The sequence below is a fragment of the Oryza sativa genome, chromosome 4, assembly GCF_034140825.1.
Source record: "Oryza sativa Japonica Group chromosome 4, ASM3414082v1".
Lineage (NCBI taxonomy): Eukaryota > Viridiplantae > Streptophyta > Magnoliopsida > Poales > Poaceae > Oryza > Oryza sativa.
In genome coordinates this window covers 2504166-2526856 of record NC_089038.1, presented here as the reverse complement: position 1 = coordinate 2526856, position 22691 = coordinate 2504166, and the positions used below count along the sequence as shown (strand labels likewise).

Below are 22691 nucleotides of genomic sequence, written 5' to 3'. Positions count from 1 at the left end.
TGGAGAGGCAGACATCCAAGCCATCGCAATCAGCAGAGAACGTGAGCTTCCAAGCAATGGCATTGATGACAAAAACAAGTGCTAACAAATTGCTGAACCCCAACATGATTATTATTTATTTATTTTCAGCCTACTGATGGGAGGCCTGAATGTGAGAGAATTGATGCATGGTGTCGTTTCGTAGATGCAATTGGCAATGCATATGTAGTTTTATTATGTTTTCTTTCCTATTTCTCTATCATCCGATTAAAATAATTAGTATGCCAGTGGTGCTCCTGAAGAATAAGGATGATCAACATGGTTTTGACACCAAAATAGCATGTCCAGATGTTGTTATCCATCAGGACCACAACAAGCCATCTGATGGTTTTTGATTATACCTTGGTTCCATCCATTAAGGCCACAAGCTTCTCATGCCACCATTCTAAATTGTCTAGTGTGAGGAAGCAACCATTCTAAATTGATGCACCATCCTACTGTGGTGATGACCAAACCATTATATTTCTTATCTAGAAACATTTGGTTATGTTTAATGTTAGAGGCAAATAGGCTGTAGAAAGGAAATTACCTTAGTGATGTCAAACATTTTTAACGTTTAACCTTCTTTCTCCTGTTAGCACACCTGAACGAGAGCCAATTGATACACCTTGGTCATTCATGAATGCAATTGACAGTGGATATTTTGCCTTGATGTCCTTTCCCAATTACATAAAATAAATTAATATACCATAGATGAATATAAAGAAGAGCTCAGGAAACAGTAACGGCAAAGTATGAAGATGATTGGAATGGTTTTGGCATTAACATGCCCAAATGTTGGGCATGTTTGGATTGATGCCCTACTAAAATTTTGGTTGTGCCAAATTTTAGGCAAGTTTTGGTACTACCAAAATTTTGGTAGGGTAGAATTGTAAATGTTTATTTGGATTGAAGCCAAAATTTGTCCATAGGAGACAAGTTCATAGACAAAACTAAATTTATGGCATAGGTACAGTTTTAGTAGAGGTGTTTGGTTTGCTACAAAGTCACTGGGTAGCTTGGTTCTACTCTCATTCCTTGCCCTCGTGTTACAAGTATTTTTTCTATTCTACAGGAACTAAGTGGCCGCTGCATAATCTTTTTTTCTTCATAAAGATTGTTTTCCTATTATCATGTCTAAAGAGTAGAAATTTACTCATGAGAAATAGCAATTTATCATTAAGTTCTCATGCATGATAGAAATAATTTTCTTTAAAATGCCTATGGGTCGGAAAATTAAAACGCATGCACAAGGAAACTATATATAGTTTTTAAAAAGGATTATATAGGTCGAAAACATCAATCACCGAAGACAGTTTACGGAATACATTGTAATATTGAGCATAACCCTAGGTTTGGACATATAGTAGTAATTTTTATTTGTTTTGCTCGGGGCATACCAGTTGCTGACACCTATGAACTTCAACATAAATTTAGGGACGGTTTAGATCCCACCCCAAATTTTTACACCCTGTCACATCGAACGTTTGAACAATTGTATGAAGTATTAAATAGAGGCTTAAAAAAAACTAATTGCACAGATTGCGACTACTTTGCGAAACGAATCTTTTAAACCTAATTGCTTCATGATTTGACACAGTAAATATGTTCGAATGACGGATTAATTAGGCTTAATAAATTTGTGTTTACCGAAGGAAACTGTAATTAGTTTTTTTATTAGTGCCCGAACACCCCACGCGACACCTTATATAATATCCGATGTGACACGCCAAACCTTTACACCCCTGGATCTAAACACCCCCTTAAACTATAACTTATAATCTAATGGGAACTGATTTAAAGATTGAGAATGTTACTACAATGCATTAAGACAATATGTTCATCATTTTTCATTTACAAAGACATTTCTTGTTTTTCTCTGTAAAAATATCATCTGATTTCACTGTAGATGACAAGATGTATATGTAATTTTATGAAAAACACTAGACAAGTGGGAACTAGTTGCTTTCAAACTTATTTCCTGATATCTATGTCATAAAAACTAGTTATAGATGTCAAGATAAACTTGTGTTGTTACACAAAAGTATCATATGCAAATATGGGTACCACTCATTTCGGTTGTTCTTGAACATAGTTTCTTGCATTGTTTTTCTAAGATCATCTTCTACAATTTATAGGGTAATGGTGAGTTTCACACAACATAATTATACTATTAAACCCGTAAAAAACAATAATAAAAGTTATCAGAAGGTATATTTTAAAGCTTACCTACAATTATTAATAGAACTATACTATTTGAGTTAAGCATGCCACCCTCCTGTATTCTCAGCGTCTTTATAAGATAATGATGAGTTTCACACAATCTATTTCTACTATTAAACCCGTAGAAAAACTTATCAGAAGGTATATTTTAAAACTTAACTGAAATTATTAATGAAACTTTACAAGAGAAAAACTCGGGGAAAACAAGAAGCGGCAGTGTTTATACAGCAAGAGAACAGAAACATCAAAAACCTCTCGCTGCCACGCCCCATGACATGAGAAAGGAGCAGCGTCTGCCTGTATGCCCACCAACAACCAACCCCCCACTAAACGCCACGCAGGACAGCGACCCAACCGCACGCCGTCCGTCCGTCCCTCTGCAGGTGGGCCCCACCCTCCCCACACCCTTCCAGAAATTTCCACACCACTCTCCACGCTCCCACTCCCACTCCACTCCAACGCTCTTCTAGTGGGCGCCGCGAGCGAGAACGAACGACGAACAGACGCTACCCACGCCAGCGTCGAGTCGAGTCGTGCACCTCGTCTCGTGCTGCTCCATGGCGTCCTCGCCTTTCGCCGCCGCCGTCCAGGGCGGCCTCGCGCTCCGGCCCGTCGCGCCGCGGCGGTTGTCGTCGACGTCGAGCGACGTGGCGCGGAGCGGCGGCGTGGCGGCGTGGCGTGCTCCGCGGCGGCGGAGGGTGGCGGCGGTGGGTGACCTGCGCCCGGCCATCGACGAGTACCCGGAGGGGATCCTCTCCGGCGAGTGGCCGGAGAACTTCTCCCTCCTCAGCTACGCCGACCTCCGCGCCTACCTCGAGTCGCAGATCGTCACCACCGACCAGGTTTCGTTTGATCTGCGCGCGCGCCACCTCGATCGCTTCTTGAGGAGTTCTTGTTGGATCTGATGGTTTTCTTGAGCAGATGAGCCCGACGGCGAAGCTCGGGGAGGTCATGTCGCGGCTCGTGCAGGTGGCCATGGCGGACCAGAGGCTGGCGGACATCGACGCCTTCTTCGCCGCGCAGTCCGGCCTGCCGGTGCTCGACGAGGAGGGGAGGTGCATCGGCGTCATCTCCAAGAAGGACAAGGCCAAGGCATCCAATGGGGTCGGTGCTCTTCTTCCTCCTTGCAATTGTTAATTTGTTAAACTGCTAATTGTGGAATTAAATCATATCTTATTATACATATATTGGGAAAATATGTAGTGAAAGCCACATATATTATGGAACGAATTGAATTTGCTATATATTTGTTGACAAATTTTACTGCAAAAATTTGACAGATGTAATTATAGTATAATCGTAGTGTAATTACACTGTAACTACAATGTAACATGTTTGTAACTTTCAAAAATCTCTCCATAACATTTATTTCGGTAAAATGGAGGTTGTGAGAATAAATTCTTTCACATATGTGTATGATGTGATTTTTTTTTCTTCCTCACTAGAACAAATTTTGTAATAGATCTAACGATTTAAAATTACGTGAAACTTATATACAAGTTACACTGTAGTTACATGCAAGTTACAGTGTAATTACATACAAGTTACAGTATAATTACACTACGATTATACTATAATTACATCTGTCAAATTTTTAGAAGAAAATTTGTCGACAAATGTATAGGTGGTCCCGGCACACACTTCTTCAGAGAGTGGATCTTTCTCGATTTGATTCGCTAAACTACAAACTGGATTTTTCCTAAAATAACAAAGACAATTGTTTCACACTGTTATTCCCAAGGCCTTGGAAAAAAAAGAAATGTTATCAGAACTTGTTAAATGCAATATGGTTGTTTGGTAGGTATAATAAATAGTGAACGTTTAGTGACCCAAGATCTTCAGCATTAAACGTCGTTCAAAACTTCAAGATTGCATTGGCTTCTTAAGGATTCCTGATAATTATGATCATTATTCCCCATTCCTATTCTGTAAGGATTCCTGATGATTCTGATCATTATTCCCCATGCTTTCTGCTCATGATGCAGTTGGACTCAACTGTTGGAGAAGTCATGTCATCTCCTGCTATAACTCTGACACCCGAGAAGACTGTATTGGGTAACTTATGACTCCCTTTGTTTACAGTTACTAGAGAAATATCAATATGAACTGGTTCTGACCCTTTGCTAATTTTCTTCCTGTTGACTGACTATATGAGCAGAAGCTGCTGCTCTTATGCTCAAGGAGAAGGTTCACAGGATACCAGTCGTGAATGAACAACAGCAAGTGATCGGTACGACGACCTTTCTCTTTTTGGTATTGCTATGATATTTTAGTAAAAATGGGTAGCCATTTACCTGTACTTTTTTTATTTGACGTAATTGATACATGCTGCAATTTAGCTTTGCTAAGATTATATCTCTACCATGAGTCCCTACTGCCACTGTGAAGCAGTCTTCTCTCCCTGGTGGGGTGATTTGAGTTTGATCATCCTCAACGGCCTTCTGAAATGCGTTTAAGTCCATTTTCTTGACCTTTGTGGTTCTCAAACATTCTACAACCAGAAAATTTTAGGTCCCCTCATCATGATTCCGCCGAAAGACAGCGATAAACTGGTCGTACGGCCCATAACTGTTGCCATCACTAATAATGCCAGATTTTCGTATGTTTTCACTTTTCAGAATCCTGGTTTTCGTTATGGTGCGAATGCATGAATTCCAAATGATTCCTGCCCTTCATTATAAATGTAAAAACATGACTTACCTGGACCTTTTTTTTTACTCACTTACAAGCAGGGATCGTCACTCGCACGGACGTATTCAAGGCTTTGGAGGCCAGCAAGGTGTAGTAAGATCCCAGTTAATAATAATCAGTAAATAAACATGCTCCTTGTGTAGATATCGATGCCTTCGTAGGCTGTCGGGGCGTTGCTCTTGTACATTAATTCTAGCTGTAAAATCTGGAAGTGCTCAAGCCTTTCTATGTACTACTCATGTGTCATGTTTCTGAACAAGTACCTTAGGGTGCTGGGGTTTGTGATCTTCGTTAGTTGGTTGCTGAACGCTCAATTTGTCACTCTTTTGTCTGCACTTCTGTTCTGGGCCTTCGGGAGTAGAGGATATCTTCAGAGTTCTGAAGTCTGAACAGATCCGTCAGGCTTTAGCCGAAGGCACAGTAGTGCAAAAGTTCAGGGAACAAGTTCACAATAGGGTCCCTCAATTTGTTGTCGATTTTCTTCCTTTCAGATACAACCGTCCCTTAAGTTATAAAATCAGTGCAAACGAGGTCGCTCAGTACTCAATTTGTTGTCGATTTTCGTCCTTTCAGATACAACCGTCCCTTAAGTTATAAAATCAGTGCAAACGAGGTCGCTCAGTAGTATTGTCGTTGGTTTTGGCTAACGTGGGCCCTTTGAGTAGGTCTTTGTTTAACGTGGTGTTGACGTGACGCTTGCATGGTAGTTTGATAAAAAAAGGGAGTAAAATTGAAAGCTAAAAAACTAAAACAAAATGTGGGACCCACATGTAAGTGCGCCACCCGAAACTCCAAATCGTGCCCCCTCCTAGATTGATGCTGACTACGGCCATCTCCACCACCTTGCTGCCGGGGGGATTGGACCATCGTCCTTGTCGCTGGTGGCCCCGCATACTCCACCGTCTCTGCCCCCAAGCTGCTTCACCAGGTGAGCGGGGCGGCTAAAGACACGTCCTCATTGTTGGTGGCCCCGCGCTCTTCGGGTGCTCCGGCCACCGTCGCCACCCGTCGAGCCGGTGTTGCAAGGCTGCTATATCGTCTCTCGCCCCTGCTTCAACGCCAGTCCCCCAGCCCCCTCTTTGATACCAGTGGCTACCTCTACCGCTCTACCCAACACCATCACCCTTCCGCCGCCACACTGCCACTGAGAGGAAATATAAGGGTGGGAGTAGAGGAAGGATTCACTTACATGCAGGCCCCACAAGATCATTCAGTAGGTTGGACCAAGCCAAAACATCACATCAGCGAAACCAGTAGATAGTTGGGGGATCGAGATATCCGGTATTGCGATTTAAAAATATGAATCAGATTTGAGCAATACTTGAGGGAGTCAAAGTGGACTTATTCCCTAGATGGGAACACAAGAGGTGACAATACTTCCCGATGGCTTGTTTGGATGGGCCTATCCATGTGGTCACCGCCTACACGGGGATGGGCCAAAATTGAGTCCATCCAAACAGGCCGTCGACACGTTTTAGTATAAGATGAGTGGAATAGGTATTGACTAGGAGTGAGGGCTGGTTGTTATAGTAGAAAAAAAAAACCCGGACCGACAAGTGAACCAGTCGGCCTCCTGGTCACCGATCTTATTGGTGAGCTGGCAGGTTGAACCACGGTTCATTATGTGTAGTTATGCTATATGGGTGTGTTTGGTTGCTGGCCTGGAGAAGAGTTGCCTAGCCTGAGTAGGAGGGTAGTTAGAGGTAAGACGGAAAAAAATAATTGAGATGATTAATGGGACAAGTAGGACTCTTAGGTGGTTATTTGGAACAAAATTATAATCCAAAGTGATCGTTTATTTTTGAAACGGTGGGTGTAAGTTGCTATAGAAGTTAGGAGGCATTTTAAATAGATGATCGGTTGGATTATGGATAAATGGCTGTGTTCTTTGCTCATTTTTCCAACCCATCTCCCTCGTGTTCCGCGTGCACGTTTTTCAAACTGCTAAACAGTGTGTGTTTTTTAAAAGTTTCTATACGGAAGTTGTTTAAAAAAATCATATTGATCCATTTTTGAATTTTTTTTTTCAAAAATAGTTAATACTTATTAATCACGCGTTAATGGATAGCTCCGTTTTTAACTATGTACTTCCTTTCGTCCCTAGACTATCTTTTAGAAGCCTGGCTCTTGGGATTTAGTTGAAGCGACGTATGGGCGCTTGGAGTGGGTGGTCAGGGAGTGTTTTACCTAGGGATATGGATGACGGTCTAGCCTGAAGATTGGTGCTACCTAATTTTTACTGCTATTCTTCTCTTGTTACAAACTCTTTTGTGGGCGTGTGTGTTTTGGCTGTGTGCGTCCTAATTATGCAGAGGCTGGAAGTTTCTTAATATAGTTTTATCAACTTGATGTAATTGTCTGAGATTAATAAAAGCTTTCTTTATAAAAAAAATATATATTATGGTTTAATTCCAGTTTTGGCTGTTTTGACCAAGTTAGTAGAGGCATAAAATGAGTTGATAAAATTGTGCCAATTTAACTGAGATTCACAACATATTTTTGTGAATTTGCATACACGGAATAATTGTGAAAATTAATCTAGGTCACTATAAATTAATATAATGCATAAGCATTTAATTTCAAGTAAAACAAGTTCAACACACGTACAGGCCGGGCACACATGACAGTGTTTAAAATATTAACTTAAAGTTTTACAATATGTTACAACGATTATATAAAAGGAAACAAGCCCGACCAGCCCCGGACCCCCTCCCCTTGCTGGCGAGTGGCGACCAACGGCGCATGCCATGGGGGACGGAGAGGAGAGGGGATCTGATGAGGAGAAAAGGAACACCTGGAAGTCGCTTTTCAGGAAAAACAGAGAGAGAGAGGGGAGCAGCGAAAGTCCTATTGAGATCTACACCGATCCACCTACACAACACACTTTCCCCTTCTATCGTTCCCCTCCTCCTTCTACAGTTCTCTCCCCAAAATCTCACCTCACCGGCCGCTCTTCCCCTTCGATTCCGGCGGCTTTCCGCCGGTGAGGGTTGGAGGAGGGGTCCGACCACCTCCCCTCTACTAGTATTAGGTTGTTGGGTCTGTTTTTAGGTCGTCAGGTGTCTCCTGTAGTTAGAGCATCACCAACAGATTATCTATAATTTTCTCCTATAAATTTGTTTTTGGGTTTTCTAAACTGAAAATAGGAAGTGAAAAAACTCCTTCCTCCAACAGATAGCCTAAATTCAATCCCTAAAACTTAAAAGTGGGCCCTTCTGTTAAACTACCAAGAGAAAATTCCGTTTTTTTTCTTTCACGCGCAGAAAGATCGCTATCTCCCACGTGCGGGAACGAAGGACAAAGGCGGGATTGCGTGATTGGGAGCGACTTTTGCGCCCGCATATAAACGGAGCGAGGAACCGGGGGAAGGGAACTCCAAAACTCGGGTAGGAGACTAGGGGATCTGTTAGAGCTGATTTTTAGACTAAAATCCCTCAAAATTAGTTTTGGGAATCATATAGGTAGACTGTTGGTGATGCTCTTAGGGTTTGTCCCTAGTTGGTCTTTTGCCGGCGAGCTCCATGGGTGCCAGTGTGGTCGGAGGCGGCGGCGGTTGGTGGCGGCGGAGGTGCGAGATCCGAAGACCAGTGGACGAATCGACGGAAAAGGCTGGTTCCTTGCGGCGGCGGCGGCTACATCGGTCGGCGACCGGGAGAAGCCGGCTCCTTGCAGCGGCGCCAGTTGCTTCGTCGTCAGCGTCCGGGATGTCGCCGTCCCGACGAAACGACGGAAAAAGCTGGCTCCTTGCGGCGGCGTCAATGGCTTTGTTGTCGTCGTCTGGGAGGTTGCCGCCCCATTCCTAGCGACGGCGGCAACAGCTTCTTGAGGCCTGCTTCGCCCGGATCTGCTGTCGCCCGGAGCTTGCTGCTCGTGGTGCTTGACAGCCCGTTGGCGAGGTGGCGGCGATTCTGCTGGTGCATGCTTGAGAGCTTCCTTTGCCAAGGCTCCATCAGTCAAGTCTCGCAGGATTTCTCTCCCCCATTCCCGCATGTCGATCCAAGAAGACAGCAGTTCGTTTGCCACCATTCGAGTTCTTCAGTGGGTTTGGGGATCTGGATGTGGGTTTCTTCTTCATCTGTGTTTTCCACCAGCTCGTTCCATGCAGGGTTTGTTGTTCGGGTTGAGCTCACGCTCCTCAGATTTAACGACGAACTCCGTGGACTTCTCTTGCTGAGTCCGGTGATGCTCCCTCAAAATCTACGGCTCAGCAGCAGACCTCCGTTTTGTGCAGTCTTCGTGGAGGCAACCGGATGGGGATTACCGGTTTGTCAAGCGTGCTGCACGCCAAAGGAGGCCCAAGGTTGCATTGGTCACGGCATTGCCGCAGCTCCCTATCGATGTGCACCTTCTCTGCTATGTGGTTTCATCATGAAGTTTGTAGCCTTAATGCAGTTTCCCCGTTCTTTCGAAACGGATGGTTTTATGCTTCCTTTTTATCTGTTTGGCAATGTACTGGGATTTATTCTCGTGAACTCTGTCGCTTTATATTAATGGATGTTTAAGTTTCAAAAAAAAACAGAGAGAGGGGTTCAACGTGAGGAACAGTGTTCGAGGGGCAAAGTTCTATGGGCCTTCCAGGGTGCTTGATAAGATTGAGAGTGTGGCTTACAGACCGAGGCTCCCATCGTTTGGCTTATTCACGGAATAAGCCTACGGCATATTTGCAAACGAAAAGTAATTTGTAAATAAAACTTTTATATACGCGTTCTTGATGATCTAAAAGCAAAGGCTGAAAAATAAACTTTGATGAAAAAAAATCTTAAAATCAAATTTAAAATTAAGGTTAAAAAATTTAAATTTTGACTGATAAGTATAATCATAAGTGTAAAGATAGGGATGTGAAACTCTCTGAGGGTGTAGGGTTCCATCCTGTTTTCCTACCTATGTGAGTCAGCTTAAGAAACATTTCCACTTCCACATTTACCTCTGGTTGGTCCTAATGGAAACGTGAAGACAAGAATGCTTGCTATATGTTGGAAATTTGGTCATAATTCGGCATATTTTAATCCAAACTATTAAGACAATAAACATGACATTTGTAATTTGAGTAGATCTAGTGACTGTGCTAGATGTGTACAACATGAGCATGCTTAATATAGAATAAGCATCAACATAGATAAGAGAACGCAATAATATTGCGACAGACAGTTGTAGGAAATGAAGAACGAACGGTAATAGTGAAACGTTATACCCTGAGAATATCCCTCCGCTGGAGTTTGAGGCAGTATTGCCTCCGTTGGTGTTGACGAGAGGCTCCTTCTCCTTGTCTCCAGTGTTGTTGTTGTTGCCGTTTGTCGACATGTTGGTGAAGATGATGCAGAGCATTCGCGCTTGAAGCGCTACCCAAAAACTTGATCGCCCACCTACCCGTGCAGGTTCTCAAACGGACGGAGTTTCGGAGACACCTCCTTGTTCCGATCACCCGTGCGCGCGGGATGAACAGAACCGGGGAAATAGAGAGACAGCGCAGGAACAGAAGGAGAGTATCGCCAAGGAACAATAATAGGAGGAAGACACACTTTGAGAGCCTCCACCTTGCGTTATATATATAGAGAGAGATCTCCATTAGCACATAAATAAATCTTATTTATTGTGAAGGTTACCACAAAATAAATCTCATTTGTTGTGAAGGTTACCACATAATGAATCTTTCATTTGTTGTGAAGGTTACAACAAATAAATCTCTCATTTGTTGTGGATGTTACAACACAATGAATCTCTCATTTGTTGTGGAGGTTACAACACAATAAATTTCATTTGTTAATGGTGACCTTATTCTCGTCTATTACAAAACGGAAGAGCAGCAGGCAGGCTCGGCTCGGTCGGCCACCTCGCCTCGCTACGTCCACGGCCGAGGCCGACTCGACGCGCGTGCATGCGTGTGGCAGTCCAACCATCACCTCAACCGGTCAACAGGGAATCTCCAATATCACCCTATTTAAGTTGAGGTTCTTCCACCTAATTTTTCAAGGCAATATTATTCTCTCTAACATTACTTGTGGGCTCTTGAGATTTTAATTGAATTAAATTGGGCCTAGCCCATTTATTCCAACAATCCCCACCAAATTTCATGACTCACAAGAAATGTTCTCAAAACTGAACCTGTTAGTTATACCAGTGTTTCGATGGAGACTATTAAGTTGAACTTCCACCTAGGAAAAGAGCTACACCAGATGACAACTGAACAATGGACTATGCCTTGAATTGTCAGTCTTGTGCGATTCAGGTTTCACTCAAACCCTTAACTGGTATTGGGCTGTCGTTTGCATCCCCTCTGTTTGGAGCGTATAAGTCATACTCCTGGGCTTTTCATGAGTATCTAGAGATCACCCAGATCTCATAGACTGTGACTAGTAGTCGGACTCATATAGGTGTGTTCCTTCTAAGATGTTCTATAGGCCAACATCTCTGCTTTATGAAAAGCCACTCGGATCACATTAAGGTGTATACCATCCTACCATACAGATTAGAAGAGAAGTGCATCATGAAGATAAGCCCATTTTAGGGTCTCTTCTCTCAGTTACCCAATAGTTTGTTTCGCCATCCAAATTCACGGGATCTCCGATCACAATGGACAGGTTTCCACCATTGTGCAACTCTAATTGGGTCTCAAGCCCATCTCCCTCGATGCACAGTCTATCACATTACGTGGTAGCCCCTTGGTAAACTAATCTGCCAGATTTTTAGCCGTCTGTACATAGTTCAATGCTATCCCTCCGGAGTTTTTCTGCTTTCTGACAGACTTCAGTCTTCTTTTAACATGCCTGGATGACTTCACGTTGTCCTTCGAACTGTTCACTTTAATAATCACTGTTTGATTATCACAGTTCATCAGGATTGCTGGTACTGGTTTTTCAACCACCGGCAAGTCCATCAGGAGCTCACGAAGCCATTCGGCCTCAACTGTGGAAGTATCTAAAGCTGTGAGTTCTGCTTCCATTGTTGACCTCGTTAAGATGATCTGCTTGCAAGACTTCCAGGAAACAGCAACCCCCCCAAGTGTGAACACATACCCACTTGTGGCCTTTATCTCATCAGCATCAGATATCTAGTTTGAATCACTATAGCCCTCCAGTACTTTTGGGTACCCGGCGTAGTGAATTCCATAGCTCATTGTCCCTTTTAGATAGCGCATTCCTCTTTCAAGAGCATGCCAATGATCATTTCCCGGATTTGAAACAAACCGGCTCAACTTGCTCACAGCAAATGAGATGTCAGGCCTCGTTGCACTAGCTAAGTACATCAATGAACCAATGATCTGAGAGTATCTCAATTGATCCCTTGTTATTCTTCGGTTTTTCCTTAATAGCACACTGGGATCATAAGGAGTAGGAGTTGCCTTGCAGTCACTATAACCAAAGCGACTCAAGACCTTGTCGACATAGTGAGATTGCACAAGTGTAATCCCACCCTCCTCTCAGTAGTTTAATGTTAAGAATAATATCAGCCACTCCCAAATCCTTCATTTCAAAGCTTTTGGACAGAAAGTCCTTGACCTCCTCAATCACATTGAGGCTGGTCCCAAAGATCAATATGTCATCGACATATAAACATAAGATCACTCCCTCTCCCCCACCATAGCGATAGTACACACATTTGTCAGCTTCGTTCACAACAAAGCCAACAGATGTAAGTGTATTGTCAAACTTCTCATGCCATTGCTTAGGCGCTTGTTTGGGACCATACAAGGACTTCAATAGCTTGTACACCATTTCCTCCTGACCTTCTAGTACATACCCATCTGGTTGATCCATATAGATCTCCTCCTCCAACTCTCCATTAAGGAAAGCTGTCTTAACATCCATCTGATGGATGAGTAGACCATGAGAGGTCGCCAGAGCGAGTAGTACTCGAATCGTGGTCAAGCGAGCAACCAGTGAATAAGTGTCGAAAAAGTCCTCGCCTTCTTTTTGGGTATAACCCTTGGCCACAAGCCTTGCCTTGTACTTTTCAATTGTACCATCAGGCCTAAGCTTTTTCTTGAAAACCCATTTGCATCCTACAGGCTTGCACCCATATGGATGCTCGACGACTTCCCAAGTACCATTAGACATAATTGAGTCCATCTCACTACGTACCGCTTCCTTCCAATAGTCAGCGTCAGGAGATGAATGTGCCTCTTCAATGGTTCTTGGAGTATCATCCACAAGATATACAATGTAGTCATCTCCAAAATACTTTGCAGTCCTTTGTCTCTTGCTTTTTCGAGTTGCTACAATGTTATCCTCCTCAAGATTTTCCTCAAGCGTTTGATCAATATGTTCTATCGGCACAAAGTGCTCAGGGGATAAAATAGGTTCTTGACTAGAAGTGCTAGGTGCATTTTTCATAAGAAATTCATTCCCAAAAAATGTGGCATCTCTGGACTCAGTAATTGTACCAACACGCATGTCGGGTACTCCAGAATTTACTATTAAGAACCTATATCCCACACTGTGGATAGCATAACCAAGGAACACACAATCTACGGTCTTTGGTCCAAGTTTATGCTTTTTGGCTATAGGTACATTTACCTTGGCCAAACAGCCCCATGTGCGCAGGTGAGAGAGATTTAATTTCTTCCTTTCCCATTCCTCGAATGGTGTTACTTTCTTATACTTAGTAGGAATTCTATTCAGGACATGACACACAGTCAATATTGCCTCACCCCACCATTCCTTGGAATGTCCTGCAGTATCTAACATGGTATTTACCATCTCAGTTAGAGTGCGGTTCTTTCTTTCGGCTACCCCGTTTGACTGGGGTGAATAGGGAGGCGTCCTCTCATGAATAATTCCATACTCTTCACAGAAAGAAATAAACTCATTAGAAAAATACTCTCCACCCCTATCAGATCTCAACCGTTTGATTTTCCTTTCCAGTTAGTTTTCTACCTCAGCCTTATAAAGTAATGTAATGCTTCATCCTTTGTTTTCAATAGGTACACATAGCAGAATCTAGTGCAATCATCTATCAGTGTCACGAAATATTTCTTTCCCCCTTTAGTCAACACGCCGTTCATTTCGCACAGATCGGAATGAACAAGTTCTAGTGGTGCCAAATTCCTCGCCTCAGATGCCTTGTGAGGCTTGCGAGGTTGTTTCGATTGAACACAAGTATGGCACTTAGAGCCTTTGACTAAAGTGAATTTTGGAATTAAACTCATGTTGGCTAAGCGTGTCATACAACCAAAATTCACATGACAGAGTCGTGAATGCCACACATTAGACTCATCAACATCATTACTTACATGGTTCACAACTTTATTACACATATCATCCAAGGAAAAACGGAACAAGCCTCCGCTGTCATAACCTTTTCCAATAAAGGTTCCATATTTAGGTACGACACATTTATTGGATTCAAACACAAGTCTAAAACCATCTCTACACAATAGAAAGCCGCTAACTAGATTCTTCTTTATTGAAGGGACATGCTGCACGTTCTTCAGCTGCACGATCTTTCCCGAAGTAAACTTCAGATCGACCATACCAACACCATGAACAGCCGCAAGCGATCCGTTTCCCATCAACAAGGAGGAACCTCTCCCGACCTGATAAGAAGAAAACAGGGAAATGTCGGCACACACATGAATATTAGCACCAGTATCAACCGACCAATCAGGTGAGTGACAGACAGAGAGAACTGTAGGTAAATATTTACCATACCTCGATGTTCCTCCGCCCTCACTAATAACCGTGTTTGCATACTTCTTGTCCTTGCGCTCAGGACAATGCTTGGCCCAATGCCCAGACTTGCCACACACAAAGCAACCTCCTTTTGTCTTTCCCTTGCCTTTCTTTTTAAAATTGGTTGTAGCCTTGGGTTTGACGTTAGGTTTGACTTTCTTGTTGTTGTGGGATGCGTGAAGGTTCTTCTTCTGCACCAAATTGGCGCTAGAACCTCCCTTGATCTTTTTGGCCCGGTTGTCCTTTGCCCCCGCCTTCTCCTCAACACCCAAAGAGCCAATAAGATCAGTAACACTGAACTCTTGCCTCTTGTGTTTTAGAGAAGTAGCAAAGTCTGTCCAAGAAGGTGGCAATTTGGCAATAATGCCACCTGCCACAAACTTGTCCGGCAACTCACAGTTGTTGTTCTCAAGTTCCTTTGCCAACATCTGAATCTCATGAGCCTGTTCCACTACAGAACGATCATCGACCATCTTGTAGTCATAAAACTGCTCCATGACATACAGCTTGCTGCCGGCATCGGAAACCTCGAACTTGGCCTCAAGAGCATCCCACATGTCCTTCCCTGAAGGCATGTGCATATACACGTCCACAATATTGTCGGCGAGCACACTGATCAATGCTCCACGGAATAAGCAATCCGCAGCCTCGAACTTAGCCTCCTCCTCAGGTGAGAGAGGCAGTTCACTTGGTTTGCCCCGTGAGACAAAGAAACAATGCATCGCCGTCAACCACAAAAGTGCACGTGCTTTCCATCTTTTATAATTTGAACCATCGAAAGCATGTGGTTTTAGTGATGCAGCAAAGCCAACTACCGAAAAAGACCTATCAAGTTTTTGGATTGTTGGAAATTTGGTCATAATTCGGCATATTTTAATCCAAAATATTAAGACAATAAACATGACATTTGTAATTTGAGTAGATATAGTGACTGTGCTAGATGTGTACAACATGAGCATGCTTAATATAGAATAAGCATCAACATAGATAAGAGAACACAATAATATTGCGACAGACATGTGTAGGAAACGAAGAACTAACGGTAATAGTGAAACGTTATACCCTGAGAATGGCCCTCCGCTGGAGTTTGAGACAGTATCGCCTCTGTTGGTGTTGACGAGAGGCTCCTTCTCCTTGTCTCCAGTGTTGTTGTTGTCGCCGGTTGTCGACATATTGGTGAAGATGATGCAGAGCAGTCGCGCTTGAAGCGCTACCCAAAAACTTGATCGCCCGCCTACCCGTGCAGGTTCTCAAGCGGACGGAGTTTCGGAGGCACCTGCTCATTCCGATCACCCGTGCGCGCGGGATGAACAGAACCGGGGAAACAGAGAGACAGCGCAGGAACAGAAGGAAAGTATCGCCAAGGAACAATAATAGGAGGAAGACACACTTTGAGAGCCTCCGCCTTGTGTTATATATATAGAGAGAGATCTCCATTAGCACACAAATAAATCTTATTTGTTGTGAAGGTTACCACAAAATAAATCTCATTTGTTGTGAAGGTTACCACATAATGAATCTTTCATTTGTTGTGAAGGTTACAACAAATAAATCTCTCATTTGTTGTGGATGTTACAACACAATGAATCTCTCATTTGTTGTGGAGGTTACAACACAATGAATTTCATTTGTTAATGGTGACCTTATTCTTGTCTGTTACAAAACGGAAGAGCAGGAGGCAGGCTCGGCTCGGTCGGTCGCCTCGCCTCGCTACGTCCACGGCCGAGGCCGACTCGGCGCGCGCGCATGCATGTGGCAGTCCAACCATCACCTCAACCGGTCAACAGGGAATCTCCAATATCACTCTATTTAAATTGAGGTTCTTCCACCTAATTTTTCAAGGCAATATTATTCTCTCTAACATTACTTGTGGGCACTTGAGATTTTAATTGAATTAAATTGGGCCTAGCCCATTTAACACTATATTGTTCAGGAGGTTGCTGCCACGTAGGAATGAGGCTGTGATTCAATGGCTGTGGTTTATACTGAAGAGGGTTAAGTATTATGGTTTAATTCCAGTTTTGACTGTTTTGACGAAAAGTTAGTAGAGGCATGAAATGAGTTGATAAAATTGTGCCAATTTAACTGAGATTCACAACATCTAGCTAGTATTTTTTTGAATTTGCATACACAGAAGAATTATGAAAATTATTCTAGGTCACTATAAATTAATATAATGCATAAGCATGCAATTTCAAGTAAAAACAAGTTCAACACGCGTACAGGCCGGGCACCCATGACATTGTTTAAAATATTAACTTAAAGTTTTACAATCTGTTACAAGGATTTATATAAAAGGAAATGATCTAGAAATGCAATATGTTGATCTTACATTTCCTTGGATTAATTTTCCAAAGCAGAATTTTTCACTCACTTAATTTGTTCAGACGACACACAAAGGAATTAAAAACAAAGGGTTGACTTCGTGTTTTATCGCCTGCTCAAGATGATAATCAAGAATAATTATTGTATCATTTGTATATTATAAAATGGATAAACCCATCAGTATATTATATTATAAAATGCAGATTATATATATAGATATTGTTGCCGACGTGGCCGCCTAGCTGGAGTATGCCAGGTAGGTGTTTATGGCTGACGTGGCAAAGCCGTTGAAGCTGGAGCCGGCCGCAGTGGTGTAGGCGCCCATGTCGTCGAACACAAGCCAGTCGTCGACGCTCATCTCCGGCAGCTGGTACCCGGTCACCACCGTGTCGATGGAGTCGCACGTCGGCCCGAACACCGTCGAGGCGTGCGTCTCCTCGCCGGGGCGCGCGCCGGCGAGCGGCCTCGGGCGCGGCACGTAGCTGTCCAGGAGGATGCAGTTGAGCGAGCCGTAGACGCCGTCGTCGATCCAGTACTCGCGCACGTCGCCGCGCCTGCGCTTCCCGATGACGCGCGCGGCGAGCGTGAAGGCGGTCTCGGCGAAGTACCGGCCGGGCTCGCCGATCAACTCGACGGTGGGGAGGAGGTCGCCAAAGTAGCGCCCGAGCGCGCGGTTGATTACCGCCGCCGCGTCGCCGAACGCGGCGCCGGCGACGAACCCGCCGCCGATGTCCAGGACGCGCATCGGCGGCATCCCGAGCCCCGCGGCCGCGTCGAACGCCGCGCGCGCGGCCTCGATGGCGCCGCGGTAGACGGCCGCGCGGGACGCGCCGCTGCCGACGTGGAACGACACGCCGGCCACGCCGAGGCCCGCGCGGCGCGCGGCGCGCAGCAGCGGCAGCACCTCGTCCGGGTTGGCGCCGTACTTGAGGCCGAGGTCGACCTTGACGCCGCCGCAGTCCGGCGCCTTGATGCGGAGCAGCAGCTCGCAGCTGGGGTGGCAGCGCTTCACCTTGGCCACCTCCTCCTCGGAATCGTACGTGGTGACGTTGACGCCGGCCTCGGCGGCGAACGCGACGTGCGCGCCGGGCTTGCACGGGTTAGCGTAGACGATGGCGGCGGGCGGGACGCCGAGCGCGAGGACGGCCTCGATCTCGGCGCGGCTGGCGCAGTCGAAGCCGGCGCCGAGCGCGGCGAGCGCGCCGAGCAGCGCCGTGTCCGGGTTGCACTTGACGGCGTAGAAGGGCCTCACGCCGGGGAGCGCGCGGCGCCATCCCGCGTAGAGGTCGACCACCTTGGCGAGGTCCAGGACGTGGAACGCGCTCCTGGCGCTGGAGCTGGCGACGATGTCGTGGATGAGGCCCGTCACTGCCTCGTTTTTCTTGAGCCCGTCGCGCTTGAATGCGAGTACCTTCTTTCCCTTCACCCCGGGGGCCACGAGCACCGACTCCAAGGGTCTTCCTCCAGCCATGGTGGTGTACGTGTGTGCTTCTACTTAGCTTAATTAGCCTCTCGATCCAACTGCTGTGTTAAACAGGTATATTGGTTTTTTTCTTCTTTTAAAGAAAGGCAACATACCTGCGTTTTTATAGAACGCAAAATCTAAATCGAGACACATCTCATTTTAGTGCTAAGGAGCGATGGCACATCACAGATTGGAAGAACCTACTTCAAGTAAGTATAAAATATATTCATGCCATCTATGCTTTTAATAAAAATTTCTATTAAATTACTAAGTCATCTACGATCCGATTACAACATTGTGTTTGTAACAATTAAATCTTTATAATAATATCTCACATGATTATACTTTTTATGAAAAATTACAAATTACTTTTACAGTATATCTAAATTATATTTAGATTTCATTAAATTACTTCTTAGACATAAAAATAAATTTAATAAAGCCTAAAAATAATTTAATCTCACTACTAGAATTCACAAATATCCCTAGAGCCAAAAACCCTAGGGAACAGCCAAAAAACTCTAGGGATCGGGTTTCCCTACAGTGAACCCTAAGGAATGGCCCCTAGAGAAGCATTCTACGGGAATAAACTGGTTCCCTTGGGTTTTCTTGGTAGAATCTAGGGAAAGAAGCTTTCCACGTGTTCCAAAATGTAGGGATTGAATGCCACCTGGACAGAAAAAATCCAACGTGGAAAGTGGTACAGCACCCTAGGGAACATTTTTATTGGAGTAGTCCATTTAGAAATTAATGCAGATTAATTTAGCTCTTAATTAATCGTTGATTAGTTTTATTTGTTTTGCAAACAAGCCAGTAAGCATTCCAATCATATTTTCGTCAACTTGCTTGAACAAAAAATATATATACTGCATTATAAAGTTAATCTCAACAGTAAAAATTGGGAGTACATGCAGAGTTGCCTATCGAAAAACAAAAGAAAAAAACACACACGCAGAGGGAGAGTACATCCAGAGTTGAAAATTGACGAACACTTAATAGATTGTGGCTTTGCTCTCTCAAAAGACAAAATAAAACACAAATATAGCCTTCTGCAGTAGTTGTATCCAATGCGAATGGTACGTAATAGCACTTCCAGAAGTCATCAAGCTGCAAAATGAGTAGGAAGGTTGAAGAAAATAAGAACTTAGGGAAATCTGCAGCTACATATATATATGCGTGGGATTCTCTATTTGTTCAATATAATAATCACATGATTTCTAGCTTTGATTACTAACCGCAGTAATAAGTTCTTGACTTCTCGGCCTTACCGATCTGCATCAAGCACCGAATCCATCAAAAATCAAAACTTCAAAATATGCACAGGAAAATATCTGCTCGAGTACCTTTGCTAAATGCTAACTAGAGAGCAGCTCGGCAACACCACGCTGCACAGGTCGCTGTGGCCTTGATTCACCCCTGTCCCGGTGTCGCCTCTCAGCCGCAAACAAATGCAATCAGCCCACGCCCACCACGGCCTTCAGGAGTGCTGCTGCAACCACCCTCGAAGGTCGAAGCTCCTGTCGATCTCTACTACTTGAGAGTAGATTTGGTGGTGGAGACTGGAGAGGGAGTTGATTTGGGGAGGAAGAGATGAAAGAACATGTTAAAGGAAGAACAAAGGGGAAAGTTTAGCAACTTGGGGTACTTTATTACTTTCCAATGGAAAGCGAATATGGTGCACAATCCAAATTTTGGATTCACAAGGCGGGAGAAACTATTACAACCTTTCCACATGGTTGGTTTCTGAAAAAGTCAGTGGACCCTGCCACCGTGGTTCTCCTATCAGTGCCAACTGTACTAGTTTCCCTAGGAGCAAGCAAAAACTCTAGGGATCATCTCAGTTCCCTTGAGTTTTAGTTTCGGCTCTAGGGAACTTATTATCCCCTTGGGTTCTAATTAGGGCTCTAGGGAACATTTGAAAACCCTAGGGACCCCGTGGAATTCCAGTAGTGTCTATTATGCAAGTAACTTAAAAAAATAAAAATAAAATAACTTGCTATAGCATTAAAAAAAGGGTTAATTGGATCTATGCCACTGCAAATGTGGCAAATAAAAAATATGCCACTACTATTCAAGTTATCTACTAAAGTATATCTTATGCTAAAGTTAACCAGAAAGATATTCTATCTAATACACCTTTTGCTCTTTAGTTTGCGCTTTCGGTTTTATATTGAGTTTGATATTTCGCGAGCGAATTCAGCAATGAGCTTAGATGGTTACCGTTTTATTTGGATTTTATTAAGACATCATCCAACAAAATATTTTGCTTTGTCACGCTTAATAGCCGATACAATATCTAGCCCGCTTGTTCGTACACTTCACCATTTTTTTAATCACAAAATAATAATAATAAAATATTTATTTCATACAAAGTATATGTCCAATATGTTTTTATATATGTGCGAAGTACACTATGACACTTCCGTTGTAATGCATGAACCCTAGGTCCTGATCCACATTAATGCATTGTATTGTTCCTTCATGGTTGCCGAATTTTGACGTACAATGATGTTCTTTTCTGTACCGTTCAAGGTTGATACCAAGGTTGCTAAACCATACTGTGGGTGTTTTGGATGGTTTTGAAAAACAGCTTAACCTATGGGCGTATTATATAACAATTAACAAAGTCGTTGGTATATTGTAAAAAGAGACAATGTCAGTGGTAAATCGTTGAACTGAAAGAAACGCAGTGGCATAGAGTACATTCTCTCCTATCTTTGTATCTTTGTCCAACAATACAAATGATACGATTATGTATCTAGATAATCCATGTATTTTGGGATGCAAGTACTATGTAAAGAGTGTTATTTGATTAAAAAATTTAAAAAATGGCTGAGCACGCAGATCACCCGTGCAGATTAGCTTGCAAATAAATTTAGTCTGTTTAATTATATATCCGTGATAAAATTTTCCAACCTACCCTTTCATTTATACTTCTACATATGCTTATCCGTATGGTTTATTCTCACCTGAAAAATAATTTTTGAGTAAACCTTCTATGTGTGTGTTATTGGTGATTCAAATGCGAATGCTTTAAAATAAACTGTAATGAAAAAACACAAAATTAACTTCAAAACTAAGCTTCAAAATCCAATTTTTGCCTTATAAGCATAAGTATATCTTATGCTAAAGTTAACTAGAAAGCTATTCTATCTAATACACCCTTTGCTATTTAGTCCGCGCTTTCAGTTTTATATTGAGTTTGATATTTCGCGAGCGAATTCAGCAATGAGCTTAGATAGTTACCGTTTTATTTGGATTCTATTAAGACATCATCCAACAAAATATTTTGCTTTGTCACGCTTAATAGCCGATATAATATTTAGCCCGCTTGTTCGTACACTTCACCATTTTTTTATCACAAAATAATAATAATAAAATATTTATTTCATACAAAGTATATGTCCAATATGTTTTTATATATGTGCGAAGTACACTATGACACTTCCGTTGTAATGCATGAACCCTAGGTCCTGATCCACATTAATGCATTGTATTGTTCCTTCATGGTTGCCGAATTTTGACTTACAATGATGTTCTTTTCTGTACTGTTCAAGGTTGATACCAAGGTTGCTAAACCATAATGTCTGGTGTTTTGGATAGTTTTGAAAAACAGCTAAACCTATAGGCGTATTGTATAACAATTAACAAAGTCGTCGGTATATTGTAAAAAGAGGCAATGTCAGTGGTAAATCGTTGAACTAAAAGAAACGCAGTGGCATAGAGTACATTCTCTCCTATCTTTGTATCTTTGTCCAACAATACAAATGATACGATTATGTATCTAGATAATCCATGTATTTTGGGATGCAAGTACTATGTAAAGTGTGTTATTTGATTAAAAAATTTTAAAAAATGGCTAAACCCAAGAGCGTATTGTATAACAAAGTCGTCAGTACATTGTAAAGGAGATAATGTCAGTGGTAAATCATTGAAATGAGACAAACACAGTGGCATAGAGTACATTCTCTCCTATCTTTGTATCTTCATCCAACAATACAAGGGATACGATTATGTATCTAGATAGGCCCTGTATTTTGGGACGCAGGTACTATGTAAAGTGCGTTATGTGATTAAAAAATTAAAAACTGGCTGAGCACCCAGATCACCCATGCAGATTAGCTTGCAGATAAATTAACTCAGTTTAATTGTATAAGTGCGATAAAATTTTCTGACCTATTGGTTTATTTATGCTTATGCTTATGCTTATCCCTATGGTTTATTCACAACTGAGAAAGAATTTTTGAGTAAACCTTTTATATGTGTGTTGTTGGTGATTCAAATGTGAATGATTGAAAATA

The 22691-nt window shown here is 42.9% G+C and overlaps 2 protein-coding genes and 1 pseudogene across 2 annotated transcripts; 2 read left to right on the top strand and 1 right to left on the bottom strand.

Annotated features, from left to right (window-relative positions):
- The first annotated feature begins 2735 nt into the window (after window positions 1-2735).
- Window positions 2736-5253, top strand: LOC4335011 (uncharacterized). The gene is made up of 5 exons (XM_015778379.3): window positions 2736-3083; window positions 3163-3345; window positions 4227-4296; window positions 4400-4471; window positions 4974-5253. The coding sequence occupies exons 1-5, from the start codon at window positions 2799-2801 to the stop codon at window positions 5024-5026; spliced, it is 663 nt and encodes a 220-aa protein (XP_015633865.1). The 5' UTR covers window positions 2736-2798; the 3' UTR covers window positions 5027-5253.
- A 3189-nt stretch (window positions 5254-8442) lies between these two features.
- On the top strand, window positions 8443-9441 carry LOC107280581 (uncharacterized; annotated as a pseudogene).
- Window positions 9442-17055: 7614 nt separating this feature from the next.
- LOC4335010 (ornithine decarboxylase 1A, chloroplastic-like) lies at window positions 17056-18396 on the bottom strand. The gene has a single exon (XM_066310206.1). It carries the CDS (start codon window positions 18394-18396, stop codon window positions 17164-17166), a length of 1233 nt encoding a protein of 410 aa, XP_066166303.1. The 3' UTR covers window positions 17056-17163.
- Window positions 18397-22691: the final 4295 nt, after the last annotated feature.